General features: G+C 40.6%; 3 protein-coding genes across 4 annotated transcripts in view; all 3 read left to right on the forward strand.

Annotated features, from left to right (window-relative positions):
* Positions 1 to 21,737, forward strand: part of kansl3 (KAT8 regulatory NSL complex subunit 3) — a 340,892-nt gene that overhangs the window by 136,402 nt on the left and 182,753 nt on the right. The gene's annotated exons all lie outside the window — the stretch shown is intronic.
* prkg1l (protein kinase cGMP-dependent 1, like) lies at positions 1,735 to 17,180 on the forward strand. Of its 2 annotated transcripts, none has more exons than XR_004656524.1 (20): positions 1,735 to 2,096; positions 2,978 to 3,170; positions 3,904 to 4,027; positions 4,247 to 4,413; positions 5,576 to 5,689; positions 7,849 to 7,954; positions 9,725 to 9,788; positions 10,104 to 10,181; positions 10,379 to 10,473; positions 10,620 to 10,688; positions 11,322 to 11,399; positions 11,740 to 11,836; positions 11,930 to 12,069; positions 12,991 to 13,080; positions 14,064 to 14,205; positions 14,909 to 15,068; positions 15,168 to 15,290; positions 16,768 to 16,830; positions 16,917 to 16,983; positions 17,089 to 17,180. XR_004656524.1 is itself a non-coding variant. In XM_034870876.1 (20 exons), the coding sequence occupies exons 2-20, from the start codon at positions 2,981 to 2,983 to the stop codon at positions 17,170 to 17,172; spliced, it is 2,055 nt and encodes a 684-aa protein (XP_034726767.1). In that variant the 5' UTR covers positions 1,737 to 2,096; positions 2,978 to 2,980; the 3' UTR covers positions 17,173 to 17,180. The 2 variants fall into 2 exon arrangements, 1 of the variants encoding a protein (XP_034726767.1); XM_034870876.1 differs by having other exon boundaries at positions 1,737 to 2,096; positions 14,909 to 15,072.
* The window catches only part of acsl2 (acyl-CoA synthetase long chain family member 2), a 33,969-nt gene continuing 32,105 nt past the window's right edge, over positions 19,874 to 21,737 (forward strand). The window contains exon 1 of the mRNA XM_034870873.1: positions 19,874 to 19,999. The gene's annotated coding sequence lies outside the window, so the exon portion shown is untranslated. The remainder of the gene's footprint in view (positions 20,000 to 21,737) is intronic.

The raw sequence follows: 21,737 nt of genomic DNA on the forward strand, positions 1-21,737 counted from the left end.
TTCAGGGGACAGGCAGCTAGCAGATAGTGAGGAGATGTTTTTTACAGTGTGTTCGGGGGACAGGCAGCTAGCAGATAGCAAGGAGATGTTTGTTATATGTGACAACACATGTTGTAGCCTAATACAAGCGTGACATTGCTTAGAGCATCTTTAACATTAGTAACTTGTAAGTTAATTGCCAACTAAGTTATAACCGCGGTGCTAACCAACCACAGAGATGCTGCTTTATTGAACTATTTGCATAGGGACTTCCCTTCGCTACCAGAACCACCAAATAAGGACATACATAGCTCCCAATATCCACCACAGTGTTTGCACTTTGTAACTCAGAGGAGAGAGTTAACAGCAGGCAGTCACATATCGACAATGTACAGCAGTGTTTCCCCTTTTAGTACAGAAACTCTTTTGTGTTTCCCGTAAATATATATATATATATCGCTGTGACGAACTTTTGTGAGTCAATGAAAGAGGCAACTGTCTGTGTAAACGAATTCTGTGTTTTTGTGTTTTTAGCTGAACTGAGAGCCAGGGATTTAAAGTTGAACACATCTGTGATGCCTTTTTGCCTTCATTGTTCTAGGTGAAGTTTGCTGGAAATGATGATATGCAACAGTTTAAGTGGAGTGACCACTGCACCGGACCGTTTAAAAACAGCCTTGTACATGCTAGCTACCATGCTTGTAAGGAAATAACGGGAGTAAGAGGCGAACCAGCCTTAAAAGGGATTTTATTTTTTCTATTTTTATTTTTTTTAAAAGGCTGTGCGGTGAATTCATGCCGATATGAAGAGGGGTTCATGCGTATTTGGAATAGTAACTGATAAACATCTAAAGAAACTTGAGTGTTACATTTAAACATCTAGCTAGCTAGCTAGCTTGCCTACAGAGGCTAGCTAGCTAGCTAGTTAGCTAGCGCGGATCAAGCTAGGGAGTGAACAATTAGCAGTTAGCTAGCGTTAGCCCGGCGGTGCTCAACTTACCTGTACACTGCATTCTTTTCCTTGAAGCGGTTTCACGGTAAGGATCATTGTCGATGCGAATAAAAAACCAATACGTTCAAATGTTAAGAAACTAAATACACTCAAGTAACGTTATTTAGCTAACTCAAGATAGCCACAGGACTTCTTCTCTCGTCAACGGCCCATCTTCTTCTACCGCAGATGCGCGTGGCTGCTGCTCTCAGGGGACACCACTGCCACCTACTGGCCTGAGTGTTGTATGGCTGACAGAAAAATGACAAATTAGTATTATTCTTTCTTCTGTTTGAGATGATTAGGCCATAATTGAATATTAAACGGGGAAATGATGATCAAGGAAACGAAGGCCCTCGCTGGAGTTAGGGATCTTGAAGTGATACAAAAAAATCAACCTTTAAAAAACATAATTACTCTAGTTATTAGCCTACTAATTATTGATATTATCAATCCTACATTTTCATTCTCGTCTTTGCGTCGTTCTTGTAGTACAAAGCTATGGGCCAGTGTCTTAATTTCCTCCCAAAACTATTAACTACCTACTACGCATTTATTAACTATTAAACATTAGTCAGAAATAGTGACTATAGTGAAACACAATCATTAACCCTAACAGCATTTAGCATTAGCATTATGGTATACAGCTAAGCTTTAGGCTATGTATCTATCTCCACAGCTACAATGGAGGGAGAGTAAAAACCTATTCTCAGTGCACACACCGAGCTTTTACTTTACACTGCTCCACATGAGCGAGGTGCCTGGGGGATACAATGACTGATGCTCCGCGCTCAGTTTGCCGGAGACCTTCCCCTGGGCTCAGAAACACCCAAAAGACCGTCTGACCCAATTGGGATCCAGCCCATGCGTTTCTCATTACAGCTTCCCGGATGGTCTCGCGCTCCACTGTCTTGGTCATGTGATTGGCTGCTGTCTGTGCCGGTGTCTGTGCCGGTGTCTGTACCCAGCCCTTTGCAGCCCCCCCGAGCAAGAGAGGAGCATCTTTCTCTGGAGCGAGCGTAGAGGAGATCAACACCTGTCGGGGGGACTGTCTGCTGCCAGACAGGGACAAACATATTAAGGACAAGTGAGAAAGACCTCCACAGCGTCAGACAGGCTGCAGGTGGTACGTGATCTCTGTGTCTGTGTGTGTGTGTGTGTGTGTGTATGTGTGTGTGTGAACAGTACGGCATTATATATATATCTCTTGTTTTGCAGAACAGAGCACGTGTGCAAAATGTTGTCACATTCTAGCAACTCACTCATGTTATTTTTAAAAAGCAATTATCAGTGCGAATGGCTCAGAGAAAAATCTATATTTTCTCTTTGCAGGGACACAAAGTGTGTGTGACTTTACAGATAATTACCTTTTTGAGGTGTGTTAACTCTTTGACATTACAACAGCACTGCTACTTTCCTGCCTTTTAATTTATTGATTCCCTCGCATTTCTGTGAAGTGTCCTTGAATTCATACAGTTTTTTTCTGTTTGTGTGAGTGTGAAACACAAATAGAAAAAAAGGTGAAATACAAACTGCATAAACATATTGTGTCTATAATGCATTTGTAGCCTGAATGGATTCAAATCCTGAAAACCAAATGAAGTAGCACAAGTACTGTAAGCTACAAATCAAATATGTATCTGTATAGTTTTGATCGCTGGGGAAACTGTGAGATGGATTAGATATGAGTTAGTTTTTTTTCCTATTCAGCCTGTTGAAAAAGGTGGCCATCAAACATCCCTCCCTCCCTCTCTCTCTCCCTCCCTCCCTCTCTCCCTCCATCCCTCCATCCCTCCATCTCTATTGTGTTTATCTGCCTGCCTGCTTGTATTTCTGTCTGTCTGTCTGCAGATGGCTGTCAAGCTTTAAGTTAACTGAGATTGTAGCTGCAAAGCCTCATTGCAACTCAAAATCAGACAGAAATTGTACATTTAGAGTATTTGGACCCCCTCTATAAATGTGTGTATTTGTGTTTAGAAGGAGATCTAGTGTACCTGGGGTTTGCAGGTAATGGGTACTCTTCGGGACCTCCAGTTTGCCCTGCAGCTAAAGATTGAGGAGCTTCGCCAGCGGGACACACTGATAGATGAATTAGAGTTAGAGTTGGATACAAAGGATGAACTCATTCGGAGACTGCAGGAGGAACTGGATCGCTACCGAGCCACCGTCTCCCTCCCAGGATCCTCTGCAGCTAGTGCAGGTACAGAACAAGGTGCTCATATGGGGGCCCCTGGCCCGGGGTATCTATAGGCATTAAAGGCAGTATAGTATGTCAACGTTTACTCAATACTATTTCAAAAAACACTTCCATTTTTTTTTGTAACTGCTATAAAATTGAATAAGACACCCCAAAATTAATGAAAGTAGAGATTTGTACTTGCCAAAGAGCGTTGGGTGGAATTAATCATGTTATTTTAGGGAATTAAAAAGAACGTTGATATAGGACAACGGGTGACCCAAGGACAACATGAGGGTTAAAACCAGGAAAAGACAACACTTGTATCGTATCACAATTTTAAAATGTCCACTATTTAAGAGGATATCAAGCCTTACTGTATTGTCTTAGATTTTGGATATCGTAATATTGTACTATTGTAATATGACATAAGTGTCTTTTCCTGGTTTTAAAGGCTCCATTACAGCAAAGTGATGTTGTTTTCTGAGCTTACCAGACTGTTGTAGCTGTTCTATTATTAGCCTTTACCCATTTAGTCTTCATAAAAAATGTCATTGTGTACATATTTTGTGAAAGCCCCAAAAGTCAACACTACAATATCATTGCGGTATCAACATCGGGGTATTTGGTCAAAAATATCGTGATGTTAGATTTTCTCCAAATCGCCCTGCCCTTATTAAATGTCATATTTTAAAGCATCAAATGTAGTCAGAAACCTGACTTATTGTGTGTGTGTGTGTGTGTTTCTTCCCTGTAGCATGCTCGGTCCAAAGTGAGGACTCACACAGTGCTGACAGGAGAACTGTGATTTCTGAGCCCTTCTCTCTGGACCCGGTGACTCTCGCCATGGTTTCACACAGAAGCTGTGACAAAAGCCAGGAGTAAGCACACAGTGTTCTCTCAGCTGCTGCTCTAGAACTGAATGTGTCTCTCAAAATATTCAAGGCTAGGCTCTGCGAAGACTACTTTCTGCATGATTCAGACACCACTCAATATTTCAAATCCTTTTCAAAAAGTGCATGCATTCAACGCATGTTTTATAACTTGCCCTTAAATGTTACATCGGTCTCCTGCCTTCCTTTCCTTCCTTCCTCCCTCAGGTCCCAGAGGTTGATCGAGACAGCCTTTTTAAAGAATGACTTGTTGAAGAGCCTCGATGAGGGAGAACTCCGAGCCGTCATCGCCTGTATGTACCCCACCACCGTCAGTCAAGGCTGTTATGTCATCCAGGAGGGGGCCAACGGGGCTCAGGCTTATGTTTTGGAAGGTAAATCGTTGCCTTCTTACAATTGCAAACATTAATCATGCCTGGGGACATTTCCTCAAGATGACAGGTGCTTCAGTACAGCAAGATAAAGTTATTAAGTTATCATCTTATCTGTTTCTATTAATTTCTTCTTCTTCTTTTTTTTACCGTCTGGCTCACATTGCAATTATACGGAAGCGTATTGCTGCCACACCTGAAAAAGAAAAACGCGTTAGTATAAGTATAATTAATTATTATTAGGTGAAAAGTTTATTGTTATAACAAGATATTTTCACGCGTCATGCGGGCATGAGTCGGGAGGTCTCCAGGCTGCAGCCATTCCAGACTCAAATATCCTTTCGGTCCCTGTGATTATTTATGACATTGTGCAAACGACGGAGGAAGGAAGGAGTGGTCGCATGTTAGCTCCAAAATTAACGCTCTTCTGAGAAATGGAGATTTGAATAATGTTGAGCTTCAGCAGCTTTACCTTTGCTAAAATTTAAAATGACTGAGGAAGCCTAGTGACAATTCCATAGCAACCAGTTCATGTGTTGAATGTTATTACCCAGTGTGCTTTGTTGAATGGTCTCAATGCTTTATTGATTTATTTCATGTGAATACTAGGAGTAACTTAGTATATGAAGTAATGCAGTAATGCAGGGACTGTGCATTTAGTGTCCATACTTATTATGTTTCCACAACAATGTTAGTGGGTAAATCTACTGAAATGGCCAGTAAGACGCTTCCGTACCCTTACAAAGTTACCCGACCCCGCACTCAAACACAGTGAGGTGAGAATTGCATGTTTGAGCAAGAAAAGACGAGGCATCGGGGACAACGGGTGACCCACATTGATGGTCAACTCGATACAAAAGACAAAAGAGGTTCTGCTTTGTGGCAGTGCCTGATTGTCCTCAGGAATCTTGGCTGCCTTTGTAATGTGACAGCTAATGGAGAGGCGCTGCTCCCTATTTTTCTGCTTGTCATCCCTACCAGCGAGACGTGGAGGTGGCCTTTACTCGCTCAGGGATGATTGCATATCTGTTGTTTGTACAGTCTGTGTCAGACAGCTGACAGTTCTTGGCAGTCTCTCTGCACTTCCTGACACAAAAACACGTGCAGGTAACAGTTTGACGTGTTATGTGCATGCTGGAGTCCTTCATTTTGTGTTTATTAACAGAAGGGCAGCTGGATGTGACGAGAGACGGACTGAGGCTTCGCACAATTGAGCCAGAAGACGTGTTCGGAGAGCTGGCTCTCCTCTACAACTGCTCCCACACCTACTCCGTCTCAGGTAGGGCTGCAACCAGGGGTGTGACTATTCCCTGGTGTCACGTTTCCATTCCGATTGTGCTGTCAACGATTTGATTCGATTCGATATCCCGATGCGTGACCTTGCGTCGCCTCCTCAATATTCGGATATAGTCGGATATATATGAACTCCCCTTGATATTGTATCTGCTCTTCAAAAAAGACACTTCCTGAACGAAGCGGAGTCTGAACACAGCAGACAAAAGCTGAAACAAAAAAAGCAATAACCGACAAATCAACAAGGAACATCAGTAGGTAATAATCAATTATGGTCCTTCACTGCAGCGATCCAGAATTGTCTAGGTCCGCATCGCGATGCATCGATGCAATGACACAACTGTTAGCTGCAACTGATTATCCTCACAACTAATGGATTAGTTGCTGGTCTCTAAAACATCAGAAAATGGGGGAAAATATGGATCAGTGTTTCCCAAAAAGCCAAAAGTGATGTCCTCAAATGTCTTGTTTTTTCCACAACTCAAGATATTCAGTGTAGTGTCACAGAGGAGATATTCACACTTAAGAAGCCAGAATCTGAGAATTTTAATCATTTATCCACAAAAAAAAAGACTCAAACTGATTTATCGCTTATCAAAACAGTCTGCTATTAAAATAACAACCAACAACAAATCAATTCATGTTTGCAGCTCTAGTCTCAGGTATCAAAGCATTGTGTTGGTTTACTATTTGCATGAAGATATCGCTGGAAATCTGTCCATTTAATTCATTTTGATTTGGCGGGCATAGCCTAAATAATTCTTATTTTAGAGAATTGAGAGAATACTACAAGTATGCAGATACCCGCCAGTGGTCTTTGACAGACGTCTGTTGAATTTAAAATCAAAGACCTTTTGAGATCTTAGACCACGCCAGAGCTTCAAAGGGTCTTCCCAGAGAAAGGTTTCTGCTTTACTGCACACCCAGCCGTCTGACTGCCACATCCCTTCCCTGCAATCCAACACGCAATGCTCTGCAACAGTTTCAAATAACAATTTTCAGGAAAGGTTTGCATTCAAATCACTCTCCTCCTGTTTGGATCTTAACCTATTATATATGGATTTCTGGTGCGAGAATGTGTGATATTCTTTAGAAAACAGAAATGTGCTGTCATTCTGTCGTTCTGATTTCAGAGTCCTGTGGGGAAACATTCAGCTCAGACATCCCCACGAGCATCTGACCTGCTTTCACAAATAAATAGGTTGTGGAAACCGCTAGGATCAGTTTAAATGAAATGCCTTGCAGGGGCCCTAAGCGTCTCATTCCTTCCTCCATCTTTTTTTTACTGCTTTCTTTATCTTTTGCGGCCAATTCCAATTTGTTCTTTACTATTATAACAATGCTTACATCATGTCTGTTGTCCTTTTCCCTGTCTATTTCTGTCAGTCCTTTCCTCAAATCTGTTCACTGTATTTATCTGCTTCCTGATCTGGAATTACTTTTTTTTCTCCACCTGTGACCATAAATAGACATTTTTGCTCATGGGGTCTATTTTATTCTGACAGTTTTAAAGGAGCATGGTTCAACGTTAGGTCACAGAAGTGCAATGTGGCAAATTATACACTTCAGAATAAGTCAGAAAATCCTCCTTTTGAAAGCAATGTTTTTCTTATTATAAGAAAAACAGCGTTCAGATCCAAGTAAAGCAATGGGCCTGAATTGCATCTCATATGGTGATAAAATTAAAACCGATGGGGTATATCCAAATGAGGGGAAATTGAGATATCAGGGCTGCAACATTATATCAGATGGTGGATATAATTATACGGTCTAGAGGATGTCTACTTCTGTTTGCAGGAAGAAGCGTTAGTGAATCAATACGGGTCATTACTAATTTACAACGCCGTCTTTGAGGCTCTATTAAGAAGAAAGAGTAATAAAAGTAAAGGAAATCAGATTAGATTTATATTAAAAGCCCCTCTCCGTAAGAAAACAAGCACTTAGATTTCTTTTTAATCTAAATGATCTATTAGAGTCCTGGCCTGCTCTTTAGTCTGTAGCTGATCCTGCATTCAATCCACATCCATCCTTGTCTTTGAGATCGGTTTTAATACTTGCTTCTTGGTTGTGTTTCCACCTAAGCTCCAGTGTCACTGTCACAACAACCTTCATCACCTCCTCCGTCTTCTGTCTTTTCATCCGCAGCGCGAACGGACTGCAAGCTGTGGGTTCTTGATGGAAAAAGCTACCAGACCATACTTATGCAGAGCAGTCTCAACAGCCTTTCTCAGTCAATGGAGCTGCTCAGCAGGTGAACGCCGGGCCGATACACTTCATTTGATACACTTCATACACTTCAACTCGTAACAGGGTGAACGGCACTTCTGCATTCCTTTGCAGCTCTCTACCGGCTATAACCGCACTATGCAAGTTTGCCAGATCGGGTAGCGGATCCGTAGTTCCAATGAGGAATAATGGGACAGTTCCACTTCCAACCTGTAGGGGGCCGATGCGGGAAAAGATCCCTTGTGTTGCTTTAACATCCATATGATGGATCAGATGTTGAACACCCTGCCCAGCTTAGAGATGCAAACTGTGATGACGCTTTTAAAAAGCCACTGAAGTTATTCAGGCTAGCATTTAGTTAACTAGTAGTCTATATCCATTAGGGTACATTTCAGGGATTGCTCTGGTGCCGGATGGCCCTCATTTCGGCCCGATGTCCGTTACCTTCCTCTTTCTTTGTTACAATTAGTCTCCAAAAAAATAAGGACAACCTGGAAATCCCCCTTCGATCTAGTCTGTCTCACTATATCCTAGTAGGGAAAACCGGTGGATTACGAGGACTATGGTTACCTGGTCCTCAGATCCTCGCAGGGTAAGTCCAGACAGTTAGCTAGACTATCTGAGTTTTCTGTTGCACTAAATCCACTTTTGATCGTACACATGTACCAGCGAAACAAGTTCCTTCCTGAGGCTGTTTTACTCCATCCAGCGCCCAGCGCTGCCCAAGATGATTGTGATTGGTTTGAAGAAATGCCAATAAACCAGATCCATCCCATAATGCTGTGCGGACTAGACAGACCCTCTTCCGCTGAGCTGTAGAAGAAGGTCTGGCAAGGCAAGACTAGTTAACCATTGCATTGCCTCTTCAAAATGTTCCTGGGCTGTCTGCTTGGCCTCCTGATTGGCTGCTTGTAGCTTTCTTCAGAACCATTGTGCTCCAAAACGACTTACAGAAGGTCCCCAGAGCATTAATATGCATCCTAACTACTGCCTATACTACTGTGTACTTATACTTCAAAGGAAAACATTGTACTACTACATGTTGTTATCTTCTGGCTTCTGCTTAGAAGTGGGGAGTTTACAGCTCACAGCAGCTTAACAGGATAGAGTGTCTGCGATAAAATGCCTTTTTATTGAGTTTCCTCCTAGTGAAACGCTGTGAGTGAATTTAAGATGGGCTTTTTTTGTTAATTTGTTTTTCTTCCTGACCTTTGTTGTGTGGTCATTTAAAATTCATTTACAGTTTATTGATGTCCAATATCCAACGCTGTCCAAACTTTCCCAAATCCCAAACCCCAACGTTTCCTGGGTACATAGGAAGTCAGGTGTTGAGTAGATTGGATGAAAAGTACTTGAGATATTTGAAAGACAACACACACACACACACATAGATACTGACACACAGACAGACACACTCAGACACACACACACACTCTTTCTCACAGACACACACACAGACACACACACACACACACACACACATAGACACTCACACTCACAGACAGACTTTCACACACACACACACACACACACACACACTCTCTCTCTCACACACACACAGACAGACACTCACACTCTCTCACACACACACACCTAGGTCTGCAACTAACTTATTTGTAGATAAATGTAGTTCATTTTTAGCGTTTTCTATTTCCACTTTTACTACTTTTACCTCTGTGGCTTTTGTTTTTTATTGTGATTTGATCTATTGTTCTGAAATTATTTATCTTATGTATGTTAAAAATGAAGGTATTATTATTACTAATACTAATATGACATGTTTCTGTGTCTGCAGCGTTCCCTTCCTCCAGTCTTTGCCAGAGGATGTCATCATGAAGATGTCTGATCTCATGGAGGAGGTACAGATTAAGGACTTAGAATCTGATGTAACTATCACTTATTCTTCAGATGGAATCCAGCAGATGGATTATGTATTCACACAGACGTGTGTAAACATGTTTGTTTTACACGCAGCCACTCTGTATTTTCTATTTGCTTTGCTTTGCATGCAGGTGCTGGGGCAGAGTCAGAATTAATCCTTCATCGTTACCAACCCTCATCTTTATATCTGGAAGAGAGTTGGGCCTTTTCTTTCCTCGCTGTCTTTTCATGCTCTTTTAAAAAGATTTTCAACCCTTTTTTCCCTCTCTTCATCCGTCATGGATGTTCCACAGACACACTACAGTGACGGTGACTACATCATTCGACAAGGGGCCACCGGAGAAACCTTTTACATCATTAGCAAAGGCCAGGTAAAGATTGATGCTCTCTACATGCTGCACAGATGAAATTAGGCTTTCAGGGGGAACTAAAGATTTAAATTGTAGAGGACAAAATGTCAGCGGCAGAGTCCGCAATTGCTTTATGATGGGAATGGTTGACGTTGAAGCTTTTTCTACATTACCTTGTTTTTTCAATAAGAAAAAAAAAACTCTTTTGTGCCCGACAGGTTAAAGTGACAGAAAAGAAGCCAGGCCATGAAGAGCAGATTGTCCTTTCTAAGCTCTCTGAGGGACAATGGTTTGGAGAGAAAGTTCTGTGGGGGTAAGCTGGAAATGATTAACTTTAAGAGGAAATGTGCAAGAGTACAGAAGCTGACTGTGGTAAGAACTGGCGTCCGTGCTATTATAATAATTAATGTTTTTTTTGCATTTATAACGTTATGATTTTCCTCTTTACTCCGTCTTTAGAGAGGATGTCCGGACTTTGAATGTCATTGCTGCTGCAAGGGAAGTGACATGCTTGGTCATAGACAGGGAGTAAGTGGATATTTTGTCACTGCACAGAAGAATAGGAACTGATTGAGTTGCAACCTATCACCATAGCGCTGTTGGGAAAAGTATGGCTGCACGTCAGATGCCTTCTGGGATAGGAGAAAAAAACTCTCCGGATGCAGCGTCGGTGGCTCTGCAGAATAGTCTCAGGAAGGAACCCGCCCCCATAATATTAAATGACGTTAACTGTAATCAATACAGTAACGTGAGGTATTTAAATTAGCTGATACATAGTTAAACATCATGAGCTCTTACCAGTGAACTGTATCTCCGTGTGTACCCACCAATTGGTCCCTGAACATCCCAGTTAGAGAAAAGATGCCCTTAACATATTCTTTGTAAATCTTTACAATCATTCTCCGAAAGAACCAAGCAGGCCTGCCTTGTTGCAAGATCCTAATTTTCTTTAAAACCTTTCAATTTTCAGCGTGTAGCTATCTAGCTCAAAGTTTGTTGTTGTTTCCAGAAGCGAACTGAGTTTGAGGAAGGCGACACATAGAGAGCGCAAGCAATTATCGTCAGGCAATGGTCCTGTCTACTTGCCACACTATACTCTTAAATTGAGAGATTGAGAAGTTCAGAGATTATTGAGACTAGTCATGTGCTTCTGTGTTTCAGGACCTTCAAAGACATCATTGATGGGTTGGTATTTGACCGTAGTCATGACGTGCTACAAAGCCATGAATCCAAAATCGAGTGAGGAGCATTACATCTCTTTTCTACAACAATAACATGTTATTTGTAGGGCTGTCCTCAAATTAAGAAAGTCTTAGTCGATTAACACTTATGTGATTTTTGTCAACAAATCAATTAGTTCTTTTAATCTCCACAAAGAATCGGGCAAAAAGTACCACTTCAACTTTACCAGAGATGTGCTCATAAGTTTCTTTGAAATTAGTCATTCAGCTAGAATAAGCATTAAAAACATGACTAATAGGCAAAAGAAGTCTAAGTCTCTCGACTTAAATGGGGCAGCCTTATTAACTTTCACCGTTAGAAAACTCAATAAGCTCACCCGTGTTTTGATGTTGAACAGGTCAGACAAGGATCCCGATCTCTTCTCGTCTTCCACCTTAAGTGATTTCCAGATTATCTGCACTCTAGCCGTTGGGGAGTTTGGTCACGTAGACCTGGTGAGGGTTGATCTGACAGCAGCTCACACACAATCAGCCTCCTCCACATTCCATGTTTCTATAATGTAATCAATCGATTTCCACCTCTGTCAGGTGCAACTAAAAAGCAACAGCGAGTGTCTTTACGCCATGAGGGTCCTTAAGAAGAAGTTGATCCTCAACAACGGTCAACGAGAGCACATCCTGCGAGAGGGGCGGATCCTAATGGAGGCTCATTGTCCATTCATAGCCAGGTGTCTGTCTTTACAAAGTTATCTAATCACTGATTGTTTTGTTGTTAATGATATTACAACAATTTCAATGATTTTCAACCTGGACCCTTTTTTCATATGCATTAGTGTTTAGATGACTAAATCTTTGAAGTTGGTCCAGTATTGAGTGAGAACGCTGGAACCGGGCTGCAAATGTAACCCTAATGGGCAAATGTTCACCTATAATCTCTGGTTTTACCGCTGACAGAGTCAGATTATTACTCTAAGTGTTTTACAGGATTAGGAAAGAATCCCTACAGAGATAGACCTTTTGGTTAAGGAGTAAGATCCCTTTTGTTTAACCAGATACAGCTCCATAGTGGCCGTCGCCAAACTTACCAGACTCTACTTAAATAATCAGGACTTTTAGCGTGTACAGAGCAACACATTTCCACATTTAAATGGGTGAATTAAGGCTTTATTCCAACTAAACCACAGTGGTGATTGTTGGAACAGTGGAAACACGAACCAAGACGACTTTTAATAGTTTTGATTTTGTTTCTGTCAACTTTGAAAAAAGTGGGTTTTACGATGATAATCTTGCTGTTTATTTAAATGGAGTCTGGTGAGTTTGGTGATAGCAATTTTGAGAATGTTTCATGTTAAAGAAAAATGATCTTACTGTTTAACAAAACGGTCTATCTCTGTAGGGATCCTTTCCATGATGTTGTCAGACATGTAGAATATTAATCTGAGCCTTTCAGTGTCAAAAACAGCACGTTTACGGAGATTAAAGGTGGGAAGTTGCCCATTAACGCTCACTCTTACATTGTAGCTTGTGTCTTGCTCAATACTTAACCAATTTCAATGTATCCCATGATACACTTAGACACAAAAACATAGGAAAATAGGGTCTAGGTTGAAAAAAAGCTTTAACATGTTTGATATTTGTTTTGATCCCAGACTACACAAAACCTTTAGAGATGCCGAGTGTCTGTACTTTTTGACAGAAGCTTGTCTTGGTGGAGATTTATGCAGTCTACTCAAAGATAAGTACGTTTTTTTGAACGTTTAGTATATATATATATATATATATATATATATATATATATATATATATATATATTAAAAAACAATTTTGTCATCATACTGGTTAAATAGTTATAATCCTACCAAGCTTTTTTTCACAATACAATTTTTTAGGACTGAGCAGGATTTGTTGTCTTACATCTGTCTACATCTCACATTTGTTTTTGTTCTCTGTGATGCTTAAATTAGCTATTTTATTTAATTTTTTTTACTTTTTAAAGCCACAGTGCATAGTTTCTGTCACCCTCATGAGGAATTCTATGTCATGACAAAACAAAACTATCGGCTTGCCCACATGACACAAACCTTAAGAGATTGTGCACTCACCCCCACCCACCCCTCCTTCACGCAGTTGCTAGTAGCCAAGGAGGACACGGAGGATTAAAAAACCATGGACTCTTTAGAAGAGGTAATTATCTTCCCTCAAGCTTCTGTGCGGGAAAGACACCGAACGACACAATCTTCCGAATACAGCCGTACTTCTATAGAGAGAGTTGTGTGGAGCTGATAGTCTTAATTAGCTTTGTAGCAACTCATTTGGCAACGGCTTGAATATAACAGATGCTCATTAATATCAAAAAGTTACGCACTAAAGCTTTAAAGCTTTTTAAAAAAAAACAAAACAGAACATTCCCTGACATGGGACTATGAGAAAATTATTACATAAAGATATAGAACTAGAAATAAACATATGACCATATAATAACATATGACTTTTTCTGTGAATTTCATAATCTTTGTTACAGCAATCCATCTCATCTTACAAGACCTCCAGACAGTGTGTGACACACGTCCATCTTTGCATGAAAGTGTCCATTTTTAGTTGCAGATATTCCGTCATTTGTTCCAATAATTACATTTCTTTTTGGTCTCTGTGTCCATTGGATTGAGCTTGGTAGTTTTGGCTCGTTCCATTTCTTAAACCGACACTTCTACATACATTTCAGAGGATGTTTTGACGAACGCAGCACCAGGTTCTTCACGGCTTGCGTTGTTGAGGCCTTGACCTTTCTTCACAGTCGAAGTGTCGTCTATAGAGACCTTAAGCCTAAAAATGTAGTCCTGGATCAGCACGGTTATGCCAAACTGGTACTACAATTGGTTTCAAACTTAAAGGGGTATTTCAGTATTTTTCAACCTGGACCCTATTTTCCAGTGCATAGCCAGCCCTTCCTCCACAGTGCTGCAGAGGAGGGTCTGCCTAGTCCACACAGCATCCCGGGACGGCGGGGGGAAAAAAATGCTCTGGTTTATTGCCATTTCTTTAAAGGTCCCATGGCATGAAAGTGTCACTTTATGAGGTTTTTTAACATTAATGGGAGTTTCCTCAGCCTGCCGACTATGTCCCCCCAGTGGCTACAAATGGTGATAGGTGTAAACCGAGCCCTGGGTATCCTGCTCTACCTTTGAGAAAATGAAACCTTGGATGGGCCGATCTGGAATCTTGCCCCTTATGAGGTCATAAGGACCAGAGAATTTGGCCATGCCATGAGAGAGAGACATCCTGGCTTTCAAACAAGAAAATTGGCAGTTGGTCAAGGCCACACCGCAATGCATACAGATTGCAATGACAGCGGTCAGAAAGCCTCCAAGAACAGACATCTTCTCTTCTGTTGCTAAGTAATCACCAATTTCAAAGATTTTTTTGATTTTTGCTTGTTTGAGGCATTTAGACACAAATGCATAGGAAAATAGTGTCCAGGTTGAAATTATATTTCAGATTTTCCACATGAAATTGTAGCATTCTGGGTTTTCCCAGGTGTGGTAGTGAACTCATATCCGTCTTTTGTAGATTGGGTCCAGATGTGTGAAGAAGGTTGAGGTGGGTAAGAAAACGTGGACGTTCTGCGGTACGCCGGGCTACATGGCACCTGAAATCATCCTGAACAAAGGCCACGGTGTATCTGCAGACTTCTGGTCACTGGGCGTTTTAGTGTTTGAACTTCTGAGTGGTGGGTAGGTGTGACAGTCTTCAGCAGCTCTTCTTCTTACGCTCATTTCTCCCGTTGTAGATTAAAGCGATGGTGACAGGCTCATGTTTTTCTTTCCAGGCTCCCATTCTGCGACTCTGACCCGACAAAGATTCTCACTGCGACCATTCGAGGCATCGATCAAATCGACTTCCCAAAAACCATCAGCAAAAATGCCTCCAGTGTTATAAAGAAATTGTGCAGGTATTGTTAAATAATAACTTCTGACACCATGAATTATAATGTGAAAGCTAATAAAAATGATTTTATAGTGCTTTTTCAAACAAAATCCATCCTCTGTCCACCTACCATGCCGGTTATTTGTGGATGATATCCTGCTCTATTGTTTATTTTTTTATCTCAGTAAGGCGTTTATATTATCCACCTAAGTGCTTGAACACTGCTGAGACAAAAATCTAGGTTGTTGCTCCAGAAAATCTTAATTCCTCCCAATCAGCAGAGTCGGAGAGGTAGGTATATGTTAGGCCTGAAGCAATAAAGCAAAAGCTGTCAGATAAATGTAGTTCAGTAAACATGACAACATTATGAAATATTGGAACTTTTTATCTTGAAATAGTAGGACTTTTTATCTTGAAATATTAGGACTTTTTATCTTGAAATATTGGAACTTTTTATCTTGAAATATTAGGACTTTTTATCTTGAAACATTCTCCTCTGAGGTGGAGTGGAGTGGAGTATGAAGTAGCAGCCGGGGTGAGTCTAGTATCAGACCTTTGGGGGGGGGGGGGCTCAGCCCCTAATGAGAACAGCTCTAGGTCTAGTGTCCCCGTTTTAAGTTTTACAACAAAATAAACATGACGTGTTTTGGAGCTGTATACGCTTCAGAGCTAAAAATGTCCCCGGATTTTGTCCGAGACATCTGGTCACCTTAAATTATTGCTAACTAACATGCTAGTTAACATTAACATAGCTACAGGCTAATTATTGCTACCTAACATGCTAGTTAATGTTAACATAGCTAATAACATGCTAGTTAACATTAACATAGCTACAGGCTAAATATTGCTAACTAAAATGCTAGTTAACATTGAGTCCAAACTGTTTGCGAGCTTTTCCTGACAATACGGTGATTTGTCAACTATGCGACAGCAAGTCGCGTGGTAATGACACAATCGTTAGGTTATTTTTACAAAAAAAACTGCTATGGCGCCATAACGTGAGATACAAGGTAACGGAGCCTTTTATACATTGTCGTGTTTCTTGAAAAATAAGCAATGGACAACTAAAGTTTAAAACGCTTCAGATGTAAAGATATTTGCCTTCAATGTGACGCCAAAATTAATGGCGGTCAATGGAATGCTAACGGCAGGTGAGTGCTTGTTAGCATTAAAATGGCGCCAAATTAGCTACCTTTGTAGCGATTAGCTTACCTCCATGGTGACGGCAGACAATCTGCTTCCTGTTTACACCAGCACGCACATGCCCAGTGTGCGTGTAGAGTCAAGTGACATGTGTTGTCAGACGTGTTATAATGGAGATGTTTTTTGTCTTAAAACCCCCTTAAAAATCAAAAAACGTAGTAGTGTAGACGAGTGTAGAGCCTAAGAAACCATCCAGGTGTGTTGGAACCAACTTGTGCTGTAACGCCACGTTTCACAAGGACAAAATCTGATTATCAAGTCGTAATTTCTTCATAATTCTTTGCTTTTTCATCACCAAGGAGCAATCCTTCGGAGAGACTGGGCGGTCAGAGAAATGGGGCCAAGGCCATTCAGAAGCACAAGTAAGACGACGGATTTATTACACCGGAGAAAGAAAAAAAACACAGAAACATGGTTTCATGCGTTGTGATGCTCTGTTTTTCTTCAGGTGGTTTGAAGGCTTCAACTGGGACGGACTCTTTAAAGCCACATTAAGCCCTCCGCTGATTCCCAAAGTAAGACACGTTCACATTTGGCATATTCTTTTTTGTTGTTGTGATAACCCATGTTGCAATGAGCACATCTACGTATATCTACCTTTTGTCTTTTTGTCCTTTCAGGTGAAGGATCCTTTGGAGAGCGGAACATGCGATTGTTACACGGAGGGTTCGGGGGATCCGTGCACCGACTGGGAGGATTTCTGAACGGGAATAACAACAAAAAAACATGTCAATAATAATTGACAATAGTCAATTCGTAGCTGCTTCACGGCCCTCAGTCGTACTGCCATCAAGAATTAATTCTATTTTTTAGACATTTTTTAGAGTAACTGTAGATATTGTTTTAATAAATGTATTACGCTGCTCACTGCGGTTAGCTCAGACTGTTAAATCTCCTCTCTATAGATTTATAAATATGAGTTTAGTGATGCCACTGCTGTTGAATGGAACTTAATAAAACAAACAGACTGTCTTTTCTGTCTTCTTGAATTTGCAAGTTCATATTTGAGTTTCATTTTTTTTGGGGGGGGGGGGGGGGGGGGGGGGGGATTGTAGTAAACACGTGTCGTTATTTGTCGGGCCCCCCAAAAATGCCTGCATGTTATTAAGAAGTTACGTCAGAGTCGAACCTACAGAGCCTGCAGTATAAAAGTCAAGTCACAGAAAGTTATGAAGGGAAATACAGGAAGTTGTGTGGTTTTAATTTCAAAATAAAGTAAATGAATTAAATTGTTATTAAATATAAAACCCACTGAGGTCAGAGGAGAATGGGCACAGTGATATATATATGATTAGGACAAACTATGGACTGAAAGTCAGATTTTTAAAGAGGGTTACGAACTGTGATTTGATGCGTGGTGTGGATCAGGGGCAGAGCAGATCCGTTATCTTCTGGGGTCACGACCCTGAATATTCCTCACAAGCCCTGAATCTTTTAGGTTTACTTAAAAATAAAAAACTTTAACTCTGTGTCATTTCCCCATAGTTTCTCTGACTTGATCAGCAAATCAATGAAGTAAAAGTTTTGTTACTGGGGAAATAGTCTTGTTTCATCCACAGCGCTAACAGTAGTTTTAGCCATGCAACAGAAACCTCAGATTGGACAGATAGTCTAGCTAGCGGTCTGGATTTACCCTGCAGAGATCTGAGGACCAGGTAACCAGAGTCCTCAGATTGGACAGATAGTCTAGCTAGCGGTCTGGATTTACCCTGCAGAGACCTGAGGACCAGGTAACCAGAGTCCTCAGATTGGACAGATAGTCTAGCTAGCGGTCTGGATTTACCCTGCAGAGACCTGGGGACCAGGTAACCATAGTCCTCAGAAATCAGCCGCAGGTTCGAGCGCCAACACAGAGACAGAGGAAGCTAATGGCCATCCGGCCGAAAAGAAGGACATCCTGAAGAATTTCCGTCAGGAATGGAGCAATCCCGGAAGTGGAACGTCAGTAATAGAGTATAAATTTAGTGGTGGGACTCACCAGACGCCTCCCGATACGATATCATCACGATACGATATTATTAAAATTTTAAACATATTGCAATGTTCTGCGATATATTGCAATTTCTAACCTTTTTTACAACTTCTAATTTTTCCAAATTTCAAATGACGTCCTTAAAAGGAAACTTATCAACATCTGTTTCATCTAAAAAGAAACATTTCTCAGTTTGTTCATCTAACTTCTGTGTTATCGCTGCAAAATGAGACAAACTGGCCAACACATAAATAATATCTGATAAAATATCAATGCTTGGCGCCTGTGTATCACGAAATATTGCGATACTATGCTGTATTGACTTTTTCTCCCACCCCTAGAACATAGACTACGGGGTAATATTCCCATTCAGTCTGAACACTATAGATTTTCCTGAATGGTTTTGCTGTTTACACATATTCCAACCCTACTGTACCTGTTATGTAGTTTAAAAATAGAAATATCACACAATGTTTGCCTCTCTCTAGGTGTCAGCAGTGAAAATGAGTCATCCTCCACATCTGGTTTCAGAATGATGAAGACAGTTGAAAACAAAGCAGCATGTCGGCTTTAAAGGATGAATCTCTTCCTCTGCAATTATCGTATTTCCCCCAAATGATAAGCAGATTTTTAGGCATTGTTTTATCAAATGGCTCAAAAAATACTGCAAATAACTGCTGTAAATGGAGAATACAAGGTTCCCACCCCTGGTGTGGCTTGATTAATTGTGTCTTCAGGAATAATTGATTGATGTTAAAGCTTAAATATGTAACAGTACATTACAAATAAATAAAATGGTGAACACCACAAGAGGAAAAAGACGTGCTTTGTAATTGTTACATTGTTGTTTCATTCTTTCCATTTTTAAATTTTTTAACTTGAATTCATCATTCTTTTAGATTTAATTTCTTTGCTTTAAAGTTAAAATATGACATATGCGTCTGCATTAAATATGAAAAAAACTTAGTTAGTCTAAATTAACCCTCATGTTGTCCTCGGGTCAAATTGTCTTATTCAATTTTATAGCATTTAGAAGAAACAAAGTGAAGTGTTGTTGAAATAGTATTGAGTAAAAGTTGACATATTCCAGTCTGTGATTATCATCAACATCCATTCCTTAAATTTTAGTCTCAATAATTCCTAATTTCTACTTTTCTAACTCAAACATTAGATATAATTTCCTATAAATTAGGTTTATTGACCATAAATTCAAAAAATAACTAAAACTTAAGTTAATAAGTTATTGGCAAACATTTTTTAAAAAGCGTCAAGTGTTAAAAAACATAAGAAAAAGCTAAAAACATAAATTAAAAGCCTCAACAAATTCAATTTTGACGGGAAGACAACACGAGGGATAAAAGTCTGGGGAAACATTTCCCGCTAATAAAACGAGAACGCACACTCTTACCTCAGAGCTTTTATTTTTAAAGGTTTTAACCGGAAATAGAGTCATATCCTCCGCAGCTTGACGTGCGAGGACATTTCCAAGGATCTGCAGCTTGAGGAGTGGAACTTGGGAGCACATTCGTAGGAGCGTTTGGAGCCCTGAGTCTACAGAGGTAAATTTAATTTGCTCATTCTTTGTTTCGGAGTTTGTTCCGGGTCGGTTCTGCTCGACATCAGAAACCCAAACCAAGATCCGGATAGCAGTCTAAGTTGCGTCTGCAGCTCGCGCACACCGAGCTGAGAGTGTGTTGTAGTCCTCGGAGCACCGTGAATGCAGTGAATGAAGAAACCATGAATGAACCTGTTGACTAACTGGTCCATAAGTTTGGAAGAGTTGAGTTTTTAAATGCTCCAGTGATGACAAACAGGCAACGTTAGTAATGTTGCGTTCAAAACGCATGGGATAAATGGATTCTATATGTCTCCAGATAAGATTTTAACATGCATTGTGTCTAATGTGCTCACCTGGAGTTTTAACTTATTTTGATCTCACGAGGCTTTCTTCCTACTGCAGTACTTGTAGAAATGCACTTGAAGATTTCTGGATATTTCTTGCAGTGTGCTTTCAAATTGTTTAAAAGACCTGGGGTGCACTTTGAGAGAGTGTGTGTGTGTGTGTGTGTGTGTGTGTGCGTGCGCATGCGCCAGCCATCTTAACCCTCCTGTTACCCTTGAGTCGAATTTGACCCACACTCCAAAAGTTTCTATTTCAGAAATTTGTGTTTCTTGAAATCAAATTCTCAAAAAAATAAAACGTGGCGGTTCCATAAGCCAACTAGTAAAATAAATGATCAGTTTACTGCATTCTTTGAATTTGGGTGTTTTGTTTAATTTTATAGCAATTGAAAAAAAAAAAATGATAAAAGAATGTTGAAATAAAGTGATGAGATGTTGGGAAAAAAACAACAAAAATGTGCCAAAAATTGGAAAACATGACCAAGAAAATGGAAAAAGTAACAAAAATGACAAAAAGTGACAAAAACTGTGCGATAACCAACAAAAATTTTACATTTTGACCCCAAAACATAAAAACGTTGCATGGTTGACGGGAAGACAACACAAGGGTTAAGTACCCCCCCCCCCAGGGACATTTTAAGTGTCAAACACTTCATTTCTTGCTTTGTCCCTACTGTAATATTTGATGATTTCATGGCGCAGAACTTAAGCTTTCTGGATATTTGCCCCTTATGACCTCATAAGGGGCAAGATTCCAGATCGGCCCATCTGAGCTTTCATTTTCTCGAAGGCAGAGCAGGATACCCAGGGCTCGGTTTACACCTATCACCATTCTAGCCCCTGGGGGGGGGGGGCATAGGCAGGCTGGGAGACGCATATTAATGTTAAAAAACCTCAAAAAGTGAAATTTTGGTACCTGCTGGACTCGACCGCTGTGCCCCGTCCTCCTTTTTCCATTGGGTTAGTAGCTTCTGTTGAGGCGAGTGTGGCTGGTCGTCATAGCAGCAAACTACCGTGACCTAACACACACACACACACACACACACACACACACACACACACACACACACACACACACACACACACACACACACAAACACAGAGAGAGAGAGAGAACGTGGAAGGTGTTTTTGATTCTCGGCATGGGGCTGATTGCCAGAAGACAAATTTAGTTTCATAACAAGCTGCAATCTGTTGTGGTTGTTGTTGTTGTTGTTGTTGTTGTTTTTCTAAACCCAGTCCTAAATATGCAAACCCCTCTATCCTCACACCCTCAGTTTGGATAAGCCCTCGTTTGTATTTCACCTTTCCGGAGTATTATATCTTTCTTTACCTGCATGTCTAGCCTGCAACATGTTTGAAGTTGTCCACATGGCCCGGTGCCAGCTGTCTGCC

The sequence above is a fragment of the Etheostoma cragini genome, chromosome 5, assembly GCF_013103735.1.
Source record: "Etheostoma cragini isolate CJK2018 chromosome 5, CSU_Ecrag_1.0, whole genome shotgun sequence".
Lineage (NCBI taxonomy): Eukaryota > Metazoa > Chordata > Actinopteri > Perciformes > Percidae > Etheostoma > Etheostoma cragini.